The sequence below is a fragment of the Eschscholzia californica genome, unplaced genomic scaffold, assembly GCF_041429995.1.
Source record: "Eschscholzia californica isolate CP2 unplaced genomic scaffold, dmEscCali1.0.p SCAF_1, whole genome shotgun sequence".
NCBI lineage: Eukaryota > Viridiplantae > Streptophyta > Magnoliopsida > Ranunculales > Papaveraceae > Eschscholzia > Eschscholzia californica.
The window spans coordinates 4,446,206-4,461,989 of NW_028238198.1; the positions used below are offsets into that span (position 1 = coordinate 4,446,206).

The 15,784-nt window shown below is 37.7% G+C and overlaps 3 protein-coding genes across 6 annotated transcripts; 1 reads left to right on the plus strand and 2 right to left on the minus strand.

Annotated features, from left to right (window-relative positions):
• Positions 1-311: 311 nt before the first annotated feature.
• On the minus strand, positions 312-7,991 carry LOC147563424 (Protein kinase superfamily protein). 4 transcript variants are annotated; one of them, XR_015224009.1, is made up of 16 exons: positions 7,341-7,412; positions 6,992-7,057; positions 5,464-6,893; positions 5,212-5,384; positions 4,849-5,069; positions 4,647-4,715; positions 4,303-4,375; positions 3,923-4,079; positions 3,543-3,834; positions 3,294-3,408; positions 3,006-3,169; positions 2,710-2,784; positions 2,177-2,591; positions 1,772-1,836; positions 1,387-1,436; positions 312-1,237 (listed from the first exon to the last, which is right to left on the minus strand). XR_015224009.1 is itself a non-coding variant. In XM_086637672.1 (13 exons), the coding sequence occupies exons 2-13, from the start codon at positions 7,001-7,003 to the stop codon at positions 2,403-2,405; spliced, it is 2,970 nt and encodes a 989-aa protein (XP_086493798.1). In that variant the 5' UTR covers positions 7,004-7,057; positions 7,341-7,412; the 3' UTR covers positions 2,095-2,402. The 4 variants fall into 4 exon arrangements, 2 of the variants coding, with proteins under 2 accessions (XP_086493798.1, XP_086493790.1); XR_015224004.1 differs by lacking the exon at positions 6,992-7,057 and having other exon boundaries at positions 7,341-7,987; XM_086637672.1 differs by lacking the exons at positions 312-1,237; positions 1,387-1,436; positions 1,772-1,836 and having other exon boundaries at positions 2,095-2,591.
• Positions 7,992-9,684: 1,693 nt separating this feature from the next.
• LOC147563425 (Bifunctional inhibitor/lipid-transfer protein/seed storage 2S albumin superfamily protein) lies at positions 9,685-10,939 on the plus strand. The gene is made up of 3 exons (XM_086637693.1): positions 9,685-10,213; positions 10,356-10,475; positions 10,605-10,939. Exons 1-3 carry the CDS (start codon positions 9,865-9,867, stop codon positions 10,748-10,750), a joined length of 615 nt encoding a protein of 204 aa, XP_086493819.1. The 5' UTR covers positions 9,685-9,864; the 3' UTR covers positions 10,751-10,939.
• Positions 10,940-11,124: 185 nt separating this feature from the next.
• LOC147563426 (AT-rich interactive domain protein) lies at positions 11,125-12,954 on the minus strand. Its single transcript, XM_086637685.1, has 2 exons — positions 12,144-12,954; positions 11,125-11,524 (listed from the first exon to the last, which is right to left on the minus strand). The coding sequence occupies exons 1-2, from the start codon at positions 12,585-12,587 to the stop codon at positions 11,351-11,353; spliced, it is 618 nt and encodes a 205-aa protein (XP_086493811.1). The 5' UTR covers positions 12,588-12,954; the 3' UTR covers positions 11,125-11,350.
• Positions 12,955-15,784: the final 2,830 nt, after the last annotated feature.

A 15,784-nucleotide genomic window follows, 5' to 3' on the forward strand; every position in this document is an offset into this window, starting at 1 on the left:
CCTTTCCAAGGCCAACCAAGACACCACAGCTTTATAGATATTTCACGGTACATAGTTAACTTTCTAAGATGACACTTTTTCAGTTATAGTCCTAATCTAAGACGAGTCACACATCACAAGTCAAAGAAGAACAATCTGAATTCCTGCTATAATCAGACCTCGAGTCAAATTGCAGATGAGACGTCTTCACCTGAGAATAAACACTACCTCACTCTTTCACCAATAGTAGCATTTTGAACCATGGGTCCAACAAGGTGTTTTAAGTAAAAACACAGTAGGCATACCGCAAATCAAATTGTAATAGTGAAATATAGGAAAGCATGCAAATTTTGACTTCAACTATTAAGTGAGTCAACATATATTAGTCTGAAATCTCCACGAAGAACAACAAAATTTCAAAGTCTTAAATCTCAGGCACATCAACACTTACTCAACTTCAAAGAAAATAAAATAGTTTACATATGTATATAGATCTATACAGAAATTTGTCATGACCAAATTCGGATTCAGGCAAGTTAACTGGGCTTTGGTTGAGTAAAGGCTTCAAATTTTCAAAATATAATTCTTTACTGAACTTCTGTAGTCTCTGTGTAATATTTTCAACCATATTCGAGTTCAACCCAAAGGATTGTGTCGCTGTCACTGGAAGAATGTATTAAATGATCTAAAGCAATATTACATAAAAAGCAGGTTGCTCCGATATGTCGTACGGGCACCTATACGCGATACTCGACACACCACCATGTCGGTATCAGGTAGTTAGGGGTATATGTCTACGGTACGGTATTTTCTGCTGCAATACGTTTAGAAATATTCCTAAACTATATGTACAATACGATGCATATATAATAGATAGACCTACTCCTGAACATTCTATCTCTACAATAAATCTTAACTAGCTAACTAGAAAAGTTCCCAAATAACTACTGAACATGCGAAACTTCTAAAGATTTTTTACACTGAAATTGGATTAATTGAGTCTGAAAACCCTGGAACGCCAAGTTTGGATACCCGATCACTAACTCACCGAGAAAAGGTTAAGGAATTTGGTACACGGTAATGCAAGGGGTGAGGGGTAAGAGTATCTGGTATCATCGATCTTAAAAGGAAAAAGAGGTAAAACAAGTTTACCTGACTAGGTAGCTAGATCTATAGTGCGCAATTAATGATGCAATGGCTGGTCCGAAAGATAAAAAAAAAAACTTACAGGGCTTCAAGAGACTCATGGAAACATCACCTAGGAACAAAAATACAAAGCGATCAGTCAGAATTCATATTAAATTAACAGCTTCTAAACATAAAATTATTGACAATGAAATGGCTGATCACGTACTCCAAAAAAGAAATATTCAAGATAGATAAACTTTAACTGAACAGTGTGCTTACCAAGTTCAATTTTCAACCACGTCCGCAACCATCCATCTCCAGAGGAATGCCTCCATAACGACCAAATCATGGATCAGATGTGATGGTTCGAAATAATATTACAAAACTAAAACGAAGTCGGGGCTAACTAAGAAAAAATGTGTCTACGGTCATAAATAATACTAAATGCATGGCATTCAATTTTGTATGACCGGGTCTTTTAGTCTGGACCGAAGAACATCAATACTCAGAGGAAAAATATGATACTAAGGAACAACTTGGTATCATATAAACAATTGATTAAAAGTCATAAGTTATTAGTCAGATCTTGTAAATATATTAGAAGATAGCTGAGCAGTTAAGATATTTCAATTTGTTAAGCTGCCCAATAAGCAAACCAGGGTACCTTCTTTTGGTTGCCTTCTAGTACATCTAAAGCACTGGTTGGTTGCCTCAAAGCTGGAAGAAACCCTGAATGAAAGATAGAATTAGACTCACCAGAACCCTAACAAATTCGGTAAATGCAAGTAGAACTAGACAACGACGCATTAAATCAGAAGAAATAGCGACGCGTAGAAAAAGTAAATCAACCCAATGATGAAACAAAGCAGGAAACATTTACAGGTTATATCTTCACAGCCCAAAGGATATTATGAAATTCCTAATGCATTAAAACCTTAAATAGTTTCAGGATATCTTCAAACTCCAAAAGCAAATAAGAACTCCAGATATAGAAATGTAAATTTTCAGATTACCCATCATCAAGAAAGTTACAAGAGATAAAAAAAACGCCTTCGGCGAGTTGTCTTACAATAGAAATAGAATACATCCACCGAAAGAACGCCAGGAAGGAGTTACGAAGGTCTTCAGACCAAACATCATTCGCAAGTTTTCCACGCCAAGCTCTTGGGCGAAGTGCAAAAGGTAAGACAAGTAAATGCCGAATGATTAGAAAGCAGCTGAATATAAATCAAGATCATAATGTACATGTATCTAACTCAACAGCATTCTGGAGTTAGAAAATCAGCATCTTTTGTTCACTTGCCCGTGATAAATGGATGACTCAATGCTTGAGATACTGTCATCCTCTTTTCTGGGTCCAACACAAAGATTCTGTCTAACAGATCTTTAAAATTTGCTACCATCTTTGGGTCCTCTCCAGGGGAGCTTGCCAGCATGTTGCTCATATCTTTTGGCTTAATATTGAGAATTAACCTGTTTATCGTCTGCAGCAAAATAAAAGAAAGAAACGCCTAAAAAAGTGCGAAATGCAAGGTTATAGTACTATGCATCTAATGTACTTCCGAAGTAAATATTAAACATTGGTAGATTAGATATATTCACCTTCTTTGTCACGGGATCCTCTTCAGTGGCATGAAAATTCATATCCTGGTCAAAATGCTGACCAGAAAATCCTCCCTGTAATAAAAAGGGGAAGTATATCAACATTTATTGTAGGAGGTAATCAACCAATCATCACAGTTTTATGGCATATCTAAGTAAGAGTCAAGAAAAGCTATAAATACTGAACCAAAAAAAGGAGTCCAGGCTTGAAAGACTACGCCATTATAAAAGCATATGAGGCCCAATGTTGGAGGAAATCCTTGTCATGAAAAAATGCATGTAGATTGAGAATGTACCTTACGAAGCATCTTTTTTGGGAAAGGACCCTTTAATTCCATGTGAAGGCGAAGCATGTCATTGTTTGATGGACCAGGAAAAAGCACCTTCCCAGAGTAAAGCTCATACAAGCAGCAACCAACAGACCAAATATCCAAAGGATGATCATAAGTCAAGCCAAGTACTGCAGAAAATTGGAACCATATAAGCAAGAAGAAAATTCATGTGGTGCAGTTTGAGATCTGAGTAATCATACAAATTTTCGCAAAACGCGTAATAAACAGAAATAGGGCAAGGGTTGGCCTCACTTATTTCAGGTGCACGGTAGAAGCGGCTGACAAGATATGGCGTAATCTCATTTTTTCCAGCAAACATAGCATTACCAAAATCACATAATTTTAGCAAATTTTTTGCCTCGTTGACCTGAAATTCAGCAACATGTACAACAGTAAGTAAGCCTGTGATAATACAATAAAATCTTTGGATTTGTACACTTGTTCCCCAAGTGATCGTATAAGAAAGAAAACCTATGAACATGAAATTACTACCCAACTTACCAGCATATTGTCTGGCTTTATATCACAATGCAGAACCCCACAGTTTCTGAGATGCTTCAGTGCAATAAACAGCTGCTTTGCATACGCTCTCACAGCAGTTAGCTTGAGACCAATATTACGACCAAACTTCTTTAAAACTTCACGAAGATTCATATGAAGTGATTCAAAAACTAAACAGAGATGATTCCTATACTTGAAACTGGAGAGAAATCGCACACAATGACGCCTATCTTCTGGATCTGCGCCAGCTAGCTTTTTTAGTATAACTAGCTCTTCCTGCCCAGCCTTGTACCTTTTTTACATAACAGCTATCTCAATCAGCAGTCAAAAACTAAATGAATAACAGAAATGCATTAGTAAAAACTGTCTGAGTAACTCACATAGTGTCATTATTGCGAATGATTTTTATTGCAACTTCCTCAGGATCATCCTTTCCAGCCTTAAGATCCTTAGCACGTACTACAGTAGAAAAAACACCCTTTCCATGAGCAGCAATAACCTCGTATCTCCCATCAAGTATCTCTCCAAATCGATAGCCTGTACAGAGATCATGTTATCATGTAATACAATCAGAAAAAAAGAGGCATGCTGTTAGCATATGAAGAAGGTAAGAGATCGGATTTGAAATGTGCAAGATAACGAAAAATATTCCTACAAGCTAAGCACAAATAGGATAGGGAAAGAGAAAAAATTGGAAGATATTAAGAAATTCACAAATATAAAGCAACAGAAAAGAGATTTAATTTCTCCAAATACTTACTGTAGTACCCCTCTGCATCGTCCCAATTGTCATTAACGCCATTTCTCTCCACTTGTAAGGTATCTCCTTTCCCCTGCCAAAAACATAGAAGCTACATGTAAATGTCACTTTGTTGATAAATTGTACAAATGAGTACATGCGTACAGTATTAAATCATTAACTAATGAAATACAGACAAAAATGCTACTACAAAAATCCATTTTCACATCATGTTGCGACAATAAGAGTAAATGATTTCCTAATTGAAGTTAGCTTGTTTAGTGGTCTTACTTTTTGCCACCCAATATGATTCAAGTCTACAACTACAAGCAAAAGTGGTAGGAAAGAAGTAACATAATTATTACCGTTTTACGAACTCCAGCTGGTGATTCTCCAAAAATATCGTCACAAAACATATCTGCCGATCTCTCACCCTGCACAATACAAAGCCTATATCATGACTCAAAAGGTTCCAGAAAAAGCACGCATTAATTAAATGCTTTCAAAACCAACTGTATCTACAAAATTCTGAATAATTAGTAAATAAGTATTAAGTAATTTACTAACCTTGGGTGTTCCATCGCCCAATCCCCCAGCACCTTGGGTACTCTTAGAAGCTGAAGTTCCATTTTGTTGAGGTGATTTACCCACTGAGAATATCCCATCGACGACATCAACATCTGAACCATCATTCTTAGCCCCAAGACCTTCAGGAATAACACTGCCAACAGCTTTTGAGAGAGGTGACTTCGCTACAGATTTGTCTTCAGTAACACGCACCTTTTGCTCTGTTCGAGGTATCAATGAAATTAGGTGCAAGTACCAAAAACCAAGAAATGACTAAAGCATGTAGCGAACTTGCAAGCATACGAAAATTCAAAATTAGCATTAAGCACTATTGTAGGAAGTTTGTAAGTAGCAAGAAGATACCTTTCTCAGAAGGAGATTCAACCTTTTGCTGTGACTCTATTTGCTTAAATTTTTCTAAAATAGCTTGTCTTCTTTTTCTGCTTTCCTCCTTAATTTTCTCAATATCTTCCTCCTCCTGCTCCGCGAGTTTGAGTGCAACCCTTTCCTCGTAGTCGTCTTGTTCATCTGCATCCCTGAAAGGAAGATACTTACAAATTAAATTTGAGATATACCTGCAGTTAATTAGTCACTTCAAATAAGGTGAAGACATACCGTTGTGAACTCTCCTTATCAGCCTCCAAATCGTCATGTATATAACTGGGTGTATTTTCTGAACCCTTTGTGTTTGTTCTTTCACGGCGACGCTCTGAGTAGTCGTATTCTGGACGCTTGTAATCCTTATGCCTACCTCTATTACTCTCCATATCCTTCTCTCTTTCCCTGTCCCAATCCCTTCCCCTATTTCTACCTCTATGTTTATCTCTATCATTATCTCTGTTTATGTCATTGTCTCTGACCCTTTCTGCATCCTTCTCTCTTTCCCTTTCCCTACCTCTGTCTCTATCCCTCCCTCTTTCTATGTCCCTCTCCCGAATATCCCGACTGCCATGCCTCTCCCTGTCCCGAAGGTCCCGACTACTATGCCTCTCCCTCTCCCGAATGTCCCGACTACCACCTCTCTCCCTTTCTCTATCTCCCTCCCGTATGTCCAAGCTTGGGTGCCTCTCCCTTTCACGTATTTCCCGACTACCACGCCTCTCCCTCTCCGGAATGTCCCGACTACTATGCCTCTCCTGAATGTCCCGACTACCATGCCTCTCCCTCTCCCTCTCCCGAATGTCTCGACTACCATGCCTCTCCCTCTCTCGAATGTCTCGACTACCATGCCTCTCCCTATCTCGAATGTCTCGACTACCGTGCCTCTCTCTATCTTTGTCCCCCACCCGTGTATCCAGACTGCCATGCCTTTCCTCCCGCCGACTTTGCCTACTATAATTACTAAGGCTATCCTCCCTACTATACAAACCAACATTTTCAAGGTCAGAGTCATTTTTAGCCTTCTCTTGAAGGAATGGTTTAACCCGATCAGTAGAGGCTGTTACCTCCCTTTCTCGCTCATTATCAGGCCTTGCTGGGTTCCTCTTTTGGCCCTCATCTCTATATTTATCAAAAGACGGGGACAGTGTAGAAGAGTTGTGCTTGTTTCCTGAAATTTCAGGGGACATAGACTTGTTGCTCTCTTCAGCACCTCTAGCATGATAGCTTGTAGTATAACGATGATCAACCTTCTTGTGCCTTTTTGAGTCAATATCTTCCCTGCCTACTGGAGATCTCGACCTCCCATGTCTTATTGAAACATCTGTTTCAACGTCCTTATGATTCTTTTCCTTTTCAGATCCTTTCTTCGCAGACCTGGAGGATCTTCCATGTTTTCTCTTGTCTCCCACATGAGATTTGTCATCAATATCCCCATTGACACAACTAGGAGAGGGAGATGATTCACCACGCCGCTTCTTCACTTTTCTCTCCCTGGACTTGATTGATTCATATGCGGTGCCTTCACCATTTGATTCTTGTGGAGTATCAGCCTCATTATCGATAGTGATATTCTCGTGAGGCCCAATATCAGTGTTGTTACTAGCACATAAGGTTCCATTTCTTGCTATCTTGTCATCCTCCACAGGCCTGTTAAGACTACTCCCCTGCAAAATAAAACAAATTAATCCTTCTGCACCAGAGTAATTCAACAACTTGGAGCAAAACAAGTTCTGGACTCTACAAGCATGAAAGTGGGTCTTACAAAATACGGCATCACCCTTCAAAAATACGCCTATCTAAACATCGCCTGAAATTGCACTACAAAATACTTTGGACATAAATAGCAATTAGCAATTCAACTGTGTCATAATAGTTTATGGGAGTGAGAGAACTTCAGTAACAAACACATGAAGAAAACTGACATAAAGAGCTCGAATCAAAACTGAGCAAACTGATATTTTTAAGAATATGTTGAAAAAAGTTCACAACTTTACCTAACAAATTCAAACTATATCTCAATCAAATATGCAAATTCAAGTTGAGGATTAAAAAGCAAATAAAAGATGAAGCAAAATAATATGATTAGGCCGATAAAGGGGAAAGCTCATTACCAGATTTATATGATTCGATTTGTCAAGAACTTCGTCGGGCTCAATTTCACCTGATTCGACATCAGAGTCCGGTTTCTTTTTCTCTAAGTAAGCATCCGCACCACCAAGATCTTCCTCGTCAAGAATTTCACCTTCCTCTTTATCGTCCTCGGTAGGTTGATGATTAGAGTTTGAAACTAAGGGAAGAGAATTGTGGGTAGCTAGATCGACTTCCTCTTCTTCTTCTTTCTTGGTTTCACGGTCGTGTTTACTGCTACGATGGCGACGGTGATGATGATGGTGGCGGTGGCTGCTGCGACGGTGACCATGCTTCCGACGTTTCGGATCTTCCTCGATTCCATCTTCGGGAGATCTTTGGTGCTTTTTTCGAACATCCAATTCATCGCCGGCCATCGGAGTTGTAGGAATTCTAGGGTTAGGGTTTGAGTTTGTTTACAAAGAAGGGGAAATACGAGTACCTAATTTCCCAAAAGAAGTCTTCGGGTTTTGATGGGGTGGGAAATATCTTATCCCCATTTATGTCTTCTTCAGCTCGAGCGCTCGAGGTAGGGAAACTCGGCGAGTTGGAACGTCCGGTTTCAGAATTATATGACTCCGTATATAATTTTAGCAACAAAATCCGGCCACTTTAGTTTTGTCACGTCTATACATAAAATTCTTTCAAACAAGGGCGATGAGAAATTTATACGGAGACAATTCGCGGGCTGCTCCAGCGCATGACAGGTTTGTATGTTAAGACAACCAACTTGTGTGTACACACTCGCAAACTGCTCTCGCTTGTGACAGGCTTGTATGTTAAAATGACCAACTCGTTTATACAGAGTTGATTTTTTTTCTTTCATTTATGTACAAAAAACTCTTCAAAAGTTTAGAAAAAATAATTATGGTACAACAACATTTTAAATGGTGAAAGGGTGGAAGTTTGTTATTGGAGAAAGAGGAGAAAAATCACATTCAAATGATTGAAGAAACCCATCATGCTTGGCCAAGGACAAGCCAACAAAGTACATACACTTGAGGAACCTAAAAAAGGCAAAGGGCATAGGGCTTCATGTAAATATGTAATAAAACTACTAATATTCAAGAAAAAAACCTTTCTTCATCTGTGGATAATTTGATATCTATAATTTTGGATTCATTAAATGTCATACCATGATGATTATTGGGCTTTTGTTAGATAAAAAGTTAAGCGGCAAATTTAATTCATAATCTCGACAGAAACATGATTAAATTTTTTTTTTGTGTGTGTGATAGTAATATGTAGAGAATATTTACAACAAATCATATGCTTTATCCAGTCTATCTAAGACTATTTTCTAATCTTTACTATGCTTCTAAAAGTATATTTAATTATACCACCAATTACTCTTTAATTTATTATTCATTGTTGCTTATCATTGTCACTACTAAGCTCTTGTATCTCCACGATTTCAGTCCGGCGGTTCATCTTTTTCCTTATTTTAATCGCTACATCTCGAGGACTAAATACTCCACATATGCTTACCCTGCCTTGCTTCTTCTCTACCAAATGGGAATCCAACTCTACCAAGAAATAATGAATTATGAGAACTCTCTTAACTAATCCTTTTAGATAGTTGTGGTTATTTTTCTCCCAAACAAAAAAATTCATAAACAAGAGACCTTAATTACCTTGCATATTGAGAAGAATTTTTCTTAGTTTTCTATAACAAGAGTTGCAGTCGATGTTTATTCTCATAACCATGCAACACAACTGCACAACTTTTACGAAAAAAGAAAGAAGTGAGAAGCGAGGGGAGAGATACAGAAGAGAGAAACAGAGATAAAGCTTGCCTTTTTTGTCATGGAGAAACTTCGAAGATAAGATGCAAAGAAGGAGAAAAATAGAATATAGAAATGAGAAGTATAATGGAATGTGAGAATAAAAAAAAAGGATGGTTAGGGTTGTTACTTATGTAGCATATGAGTTGAACTTTTTGAGTTGAAGTAAAAGGAAGGAGGCTAAGGAAAGCCATTTTAGGTGTGTTTTGATCCACAATTATTCTTAGCTTCATTTTTCTTCATTTGTTTTCTCTAATCTCACTCTTCATCAAAGCATCTTTTTCATTCTATCTATATTCCTTCTTAGGCCCCATAATGCAAACTAGAATAAGGTAAAAGTAGGAAGCCCCAAAATTTTGTCATAGGTCTGCCCATCTCGTAGTACTCCCGGTGGGCTTCGGATTGGCCCTAGTCCGACATGTTCAAACCCAACTCGAATTAGGCCCTATCTAAGTACCCATGGACTCTCTCCCTGTCTGTTGGGTGAGCCTATAGGCCCTCCCAAGTAGGAAACTTTCTCATGGGATTCCAATAGAATTTGTGTGTAAAAATTGAAACAGAAACCTTTTTGCAGCAGAGCATGCAAAACCCATGCTGAAAAAAATCACCCCCCAAACACAAAACTCTCCCTCTCTATATATTGCCTATGTGAAGTGTGACCTTCAACCTTTCCTACCAACAACTAGAGAGAGAAACTGATAACAGAGCAAAACATACTCCACTAATGGTTTCTCATTCGTTTCTTCCTCTAATTTCCCTGATAATATTTCTCATTTCATTTTCTACTGCTTTCACTGAGATATATAACCCGTCCTCGATGAGCTCTGATATGGTAGTATGTGGGCCTCGTCTGCTTGCACTCACAGCTTGTGCTCCGTTCGTCCAAGGCTCGGTGCCTAAACCGGCACGACTCTGCTGTCACAACCTCATTGACCTTTATTATCAGTTACCAAATTGTGTCTGTTTTTTGCTTAATGAAACTACAGCATTTACCTCCTTTCCTATTATCAGAATACTTGCACTTCAGCTTCCTGATCTCTGTAAAGTTAAACTTAACACATCTATATGCTCAGGTACTACTATCGTTGATCGGTTAAGCATAACACCATTATGCATATAAACACTGAGGAAAACGGATTTTTTATAACAATTCTTCTTCGACGGTATTTAGTGTTTTTAATACTGATACATGAAGTGGTTTTTGTCTTGTTTCAGGACCAAGTTTCTCTTCTAGTTCGCCTGAATCTCAAGTTTCACAAGGAAATTACTCTCCTGCTAGTTCACCTGAAACCCAAGTTTCACATGAGACTAGCTTTAATTCTTCTTCTCCGGCTGGTACGTGATAACAATTTTCATCGTTAATTACCCTCTTATTGTTCATTTTTACCGACAATCTCATATATAACGCTTTTCTTTCACTCGATAACTATAACTGTCTAAGGCTTTCATTAATGTAAATTGCAGATCCACCCATGGTTTTAACTACACCGAAAATGAATTTTGGGTTTAGAATCCACCATAGTGCCGGGCAAAAGTTGACGATCAAACGAGGTCCTTTCATAGTAGTTTCCACAGCATTTCTATGGCTTCAAGTTTTCATTTGGTTCTGATTAAGGATGTCGTCTTATGATGTTTTAGTCGATACGGTATGCAAGTTGAATAACTAAAACAGTTTAATATTTAGATTTACCGTCGGTTAATTTCTTACAAATTTTTTAGTTGTTATTAAAGTTTAGTCCTAAATTACTATGGATATGAAGTGTCTCAATTCCAACATTAATCAAAATATCGTTTCTATCCATGGGTTTTCCTCCTCTAGACTTCACATTCTAGCATTTCTAATAAATCTAACATCGGGAAAAAAATCAAACCGAAATCTTCAACCATTTACAAGTTTAAGAACGGGTCTATCTAGATAGCGACGGAACTAAAAGTAAAATATCTAACCGACAACAAATCAACATCAAGCATATACACAGCTAAATATTAAGAAAGTTTCTAATATTGTAATATCAGTTCTTTCTAAGAAATCTATTTGGTATCGATATCTAATACATTACAAATACATGAATAAAATAGAATACAACTTTAAACATATAAGTGGAACTATTACCTTGAGAGAGTTTTGATTGATCTTGAGTTGTATTTTCTGTTCATATAACTACAGAAGAACCCAATCGACGCCTTTTTTCATGTCCTTGTCGAAGTGATTACTCTAGACTAGGTGCCTCTTCAGTTGGATTTCCCTCGAAAACATCTGAGTTAGAAGTCTCTGGTTCTTCCAACAAATCTCGAGATTGGATCGCTTCCTTATAAACTGTAGTTTGCTTAAAATCAGTTGCTCCTTCATTATAAGTAGCAACAGCAATCCCACAAGCAACCAACTATGACAAGAATAGGATTACATTAGCCAAATTGATCCACAAGATTACCCAATTTATACTCTCAAATCAAATTCCAAATACTTCACGAAACAAAAATAATGAGATAAATTGAACCATGACTATAAATGTGATAGTCTCACATCTCTTACGAGAGCGTCTAAGCATGGGCTATAGGTACAACATACAAGCTCAATCATAAAAGTGTCAACGCCTTTTGGGTGGGCTCATGGAGCAAGCACCAAGAAAAAAAGCCATGTCCCCGTTTGTCTTGGGCACAGTCTAAAAAGAGGGGACGATAACAATAACTGTTGGGGTTGTGTTGTTATCCGTGGTATCACAATTGAGGACGACTATCTGCTCCGGTAGGAGATGTGATAGACTGACATCACTTTGGAGAGCATCCCGAGCCGAGGTTATAAGAAATATTTGTACTCAATCCTGCTCCATCCTAGATGTCAAAAGCGGGAACAATATCGATAACTGTTGCGTGTATGTTTTTACAAGAAATATCTCTACTTTGGTCCAAACTTCCTATGATATATGAATTCTTGTTTTGTAAACACTTAAGTACTAAATGAATGAACAATTCAATTAAGGAAAAGGAGAAAAAAGAGATTACCGCAAAGACAATTCCGAAAGCCCATAGATACTGAACAAAGAAACCAAGAGCATCCCATTGAGCACCTTCAAATGGGTCAGTTTTATCACCTGGCAGTTCTGGTAAGAAATACCCATCATCTACTCCATTAATAGGTCCTTCTCCTTCTTCTCTTGAAACCCTTTCAAATTCTTCTTCTACTTCTTCTTTAGTGGTGGTTGTACTGAGTCCTCCTCCACCAATAGTTTTCTTGTTTTTGCTGTCAAATCTACCTGTCTTAGATGAAAACTTTTTTGCACAAGTTATGTGAGAAGATCTCTTACAACTTCTAAACAAAGAAAGAGATGATGATTTTGGGGTGTTTGGAAGAAGAAGAAGAGAGAAGTGGGTATGAGAGGTGGGGTTGATGCAGAGGGCCATTGGAGATGGTGATGATGAAGATGGTAGAGAGATGGAAATTAGCATGCTGGGTGAGGAGGATAGTAGACACCAGTTTTTCTGGTGTGATTTTGTGAGGATAAGGCTATGGTAAGTAGTAGATGATGAAGAGAATCATTCAAACCGATTCCTCAACTGGTTGGCTCGGAATTGAAGGAGGGGGCGTTTAGAATTTCCTTAACAAGAAACCCAACTAACCTGCCTAACTAGAAAAGGGCCCATAATCCATTCTAGCAACATTACCGATCAGCACAGAAAGGAGAACAAAATTTCTTTCGCCCACCCCAAATTTGTACTATAGCCCATTCTAAATGTCTCCTTTCAGGGTAAAAGAACCCATGGGAGTGTGAGTCCTTCGAGGTTTCGTAAGCAACTGGCATAACCCTAAGTAAATCTATATAACAATGGTTTTTTATCATGTCATAACTTAATAATCATAAATTTATGTCGTTAAATTTATTATATTATTTACTATATATTGCATAAACTACGTGGAATAAACCTTGATGGCAAACTGCAGTCACCGAGACTCGAACCCAGGATCTCATAGGCTTAAGAGGGGGTGCCCAACCGCTACACCAAAGGGTGGTAGACACACTCCATTCGTTGTTGAGTGCTATTTTTCAGTTAGAATTGAAAAATTTGGTGTACGTGTGTACAATTATAACGGGGGTTCTAGTGTTGTGTGTATAGAATGTTCGCAATGTTGTAGAATGACTTATAGAATAGTTTATACGAGATTTAGGGTGTATCGAGTATATATGATTTTATGGTAGTTATGATCATATTTCATCCTATCAAAGCCAATTGACATATAATGAACAATTGTTTAATAATCATGTTATTTCCGAGATAAATAATTTCCCATAGTGTTAACTTTTTACCTAGATAGTTAGCATTCTTGGTTCTAAATCACTCATCCACTCTATATCTATCCTCACATAATTTTGAAAAAGAAAACTAAAAGTAACTATGGGACATGAAATTGAAATGGGACCTCATTTGTTATCTTTTTAATACACACTAGGTTTCTGCCGCGTCCTACGGATGCGACAGCTCCCTCTTGACTAGCGTCGTAAGATTTTCAAATTCTTCCTAGAAATTATAAACTTCGATAATTTTAGAGAGAACTTACCTGTAACATTCTCAAAATTCTCCCCTGCAAAATAATAACAATCCAAAATTAATTACAGTCAATTTAATTAACTTCACTTAATTCTTAACAATATCAATCTTATTTAAATAGCTTACAAATTAGATTCCAAAATTAACAGTAGAGAGAGTTGCAGAGGAGAGGAAGGGGGAGAGAGATATAACTGTATGGTTATGAGAGAAAATATAGGAGTGAGAATTTTAAACTGAATTAAAAGTCTAACAGAATTGATAAAATTAAGGGGGCGTGTATGTGCAATCGTGAGAAAGGAAAGTAGAGATAGAAGATTGTGTAGTTATTTTAGGGAGGTTGTAACCAAATATTTAAAAATAATTTATTGTTGACACTAAAACCCTTCTATTTTAAGTCGAATTACACGAAAAAGGGATTTTATAACAGCCGTCAGATGTGATCTTTATGAAAATCCCAATAAAAATGGACGGTCAGACTTATCCCCTGGATAACCGACTGAGCTATTTTAATATAATAGATATTATTTTTTTAAATGGACTACGATATACGTTAGGCATTGATACATCATCAAAATGTGATAAGCACGATAACCCCCTAAGTTATTCTACTAATAAAAGGGTCCCAACAACATATTTAAGAGCCTAAAGCCTAACAGACTTATTATTTATACTTTCAATAACTCAAATTTTATACATGGACTCCATCTCCCTTGAGAATCGAACCTGAAACCTCCAAAAAATTTGAAATTTATGTCAATCCTATCGACCACTTGAGTAACCAAGTGTTGACTTTATTAAAGAATCAATACATATAGTTGAAATTGCAGTTTAAGATGTATTAATTTTTGGATATTCCCTTACGTAATAAACTTGTATATAAAAGAAAGAGTTAATTCTTATATGGCCCCCTACTTTGTGACCAGCTTCCTTTATGGCCCCCTTTTTTTCGTAAATTCAAATATGGCCCCCTATTTTCAAGTAAATGTCAATACTACCCTTCTTAATTCTAAATTTAAAACATTTAAAAAAACTTATTTCCACCTCACCCCTCTCTCTCTCCACCTCATCTCTCTCTACAACTCACCCCTCTCTCTCTCCAATTCACCTCTCTCTCTTCACAACTCACTCCTCTCTCTCTCTCCAACTCACCTTCATCTTCTCCGAATATAGTCGCTGGCCGGAAAATTTTCCGGCCGGCGACCTCCAAAAAAAAAAAAAAAAATTTCCTCTCATCTCTCTCTCTCTCTAAAAACTCCGGCGAAGGGGGTTTCTTTTCGCCGGAGCCGTGAACAGACCGATCTGGTCTGTTCACGAGCAGACCTTTGAAGGTCTGCCGTGCTCCGGCGAAGGGAAACCCCTTCGCCGGAGTTTTAGAGAGAGAGAGTTGAGAGATTTTTAAAAAAAAATAAAAAATTAGAGAGAGAGAGAGAGGAGAGAGATTTTTTTTCTTGCCGGAGAAGAAAGGGGTGAGTTGGAGAGAGAGAGAGGTGAGTTGGAGAGAGAGAGAGAGAGAGAGAGGTGAATTGGAGAGAGAGAGAGGGGTGAGTTGGAGAGAGAGAGAGAGAGAGAGAGAGAGGTGAATTGGAGAGAGAGAGAGGGGTGAGGTGTAGGGAGAGATGAGGTGGAGAGAGAGAGGAGTGAGGTGGAAATATTTTTTTTTTAATGTTTTAAATTTATTATTAAGAAGGGTAGTAATGACATTTACCTGAAAATAGGGGGCCATATTTGAATTTACGAAAAAAGTGGGTCATAAAGGAAGCTGGTCACAAAGTAGGGGGCCATATAGGAATTAACTCTAAAAGAAAAGGTAAATGTCCCAAAAATTGTGTCTAAATATAGTTGAAATGATCCCCTATTTATGTGGAAGTGGAAAATAAGTATGTCACTAATCTGGCTACGAGCCATACTTGGCATTCAGGTATCCACTGCAAAGGAAACTTGTCTAAAATTGCCTACAGGAGGCAGAGGTCGAGTTATTGATGTGAGATGGATCCGGAAAAAGGGGATTCCAGTTATAATCCAGAAATGATTCGTGTATATATTTTACAGAAACGTGAAATCAAGGTATGTGATATAGTTGCTGGAAGACATGAGAATAA

Excerpts from the sequence above, each read along its gene's own strand:
- LOC147563425 (XM_086637693.1), top strand. The coding sequence starts at position 9,865 with ATGGTTTCTCATTCGTTTCTTCCTCTAATTTCCCTGATAATATTTCTC. Across the intron at positions 10,214-10,355 it reads TAACACATCTATATGCTCAG|GACCAAGTTTCTCTTCTAGT; the intron begins GTACTACTATCG and ends GTCTTGTTTCAG. Across the intron at positions 10,476-10,604 it reads TAATTCTTCTTCTCCGGCTG|ATCCACCCATGGTTTTAACT; the intron begins GTACGTGATAAC and ends TGTAAATTGCAG.
- LOC147563426 (XM_086637685.1), bottom strand. The coding sequence starts at position 12,587 with ATGCTAATTTCCATCTCTCTACCATCTTCATCATCACCATCTCCAATG. Across the intron at positions 11,525-12,143 it reads CTTTCGGAATTGTCTTTGCG|TTGGTTGCTTGTGGGATTGC; the intron begins GTAATCTCTTTT and ends TTCTTGTCATAG.
- LOC147563424 (XM_086637664.1), bottom strand. The coding sequence starts at position 7,733 with ATGGCCGGCGATGAATTGGATGTTCGAAAAAAGCACCAAAGATCTCCC. Across the intron at positions 5,385-5,463 it reads GATAAGGAGAGTTCACAACG|GGATGCAGATGAACAAGACG; the intron begins GTATGTCTTCAC and ends TCTTCCTTTCAG. Across the intron at positions 4,376-4,646 it reads CAGCTGGAGTTCGTAAAACG|GGGAAAGGAGATACCTTACA; the intron begins GTAATAATTATG and ends TGTTTTTGGCAG.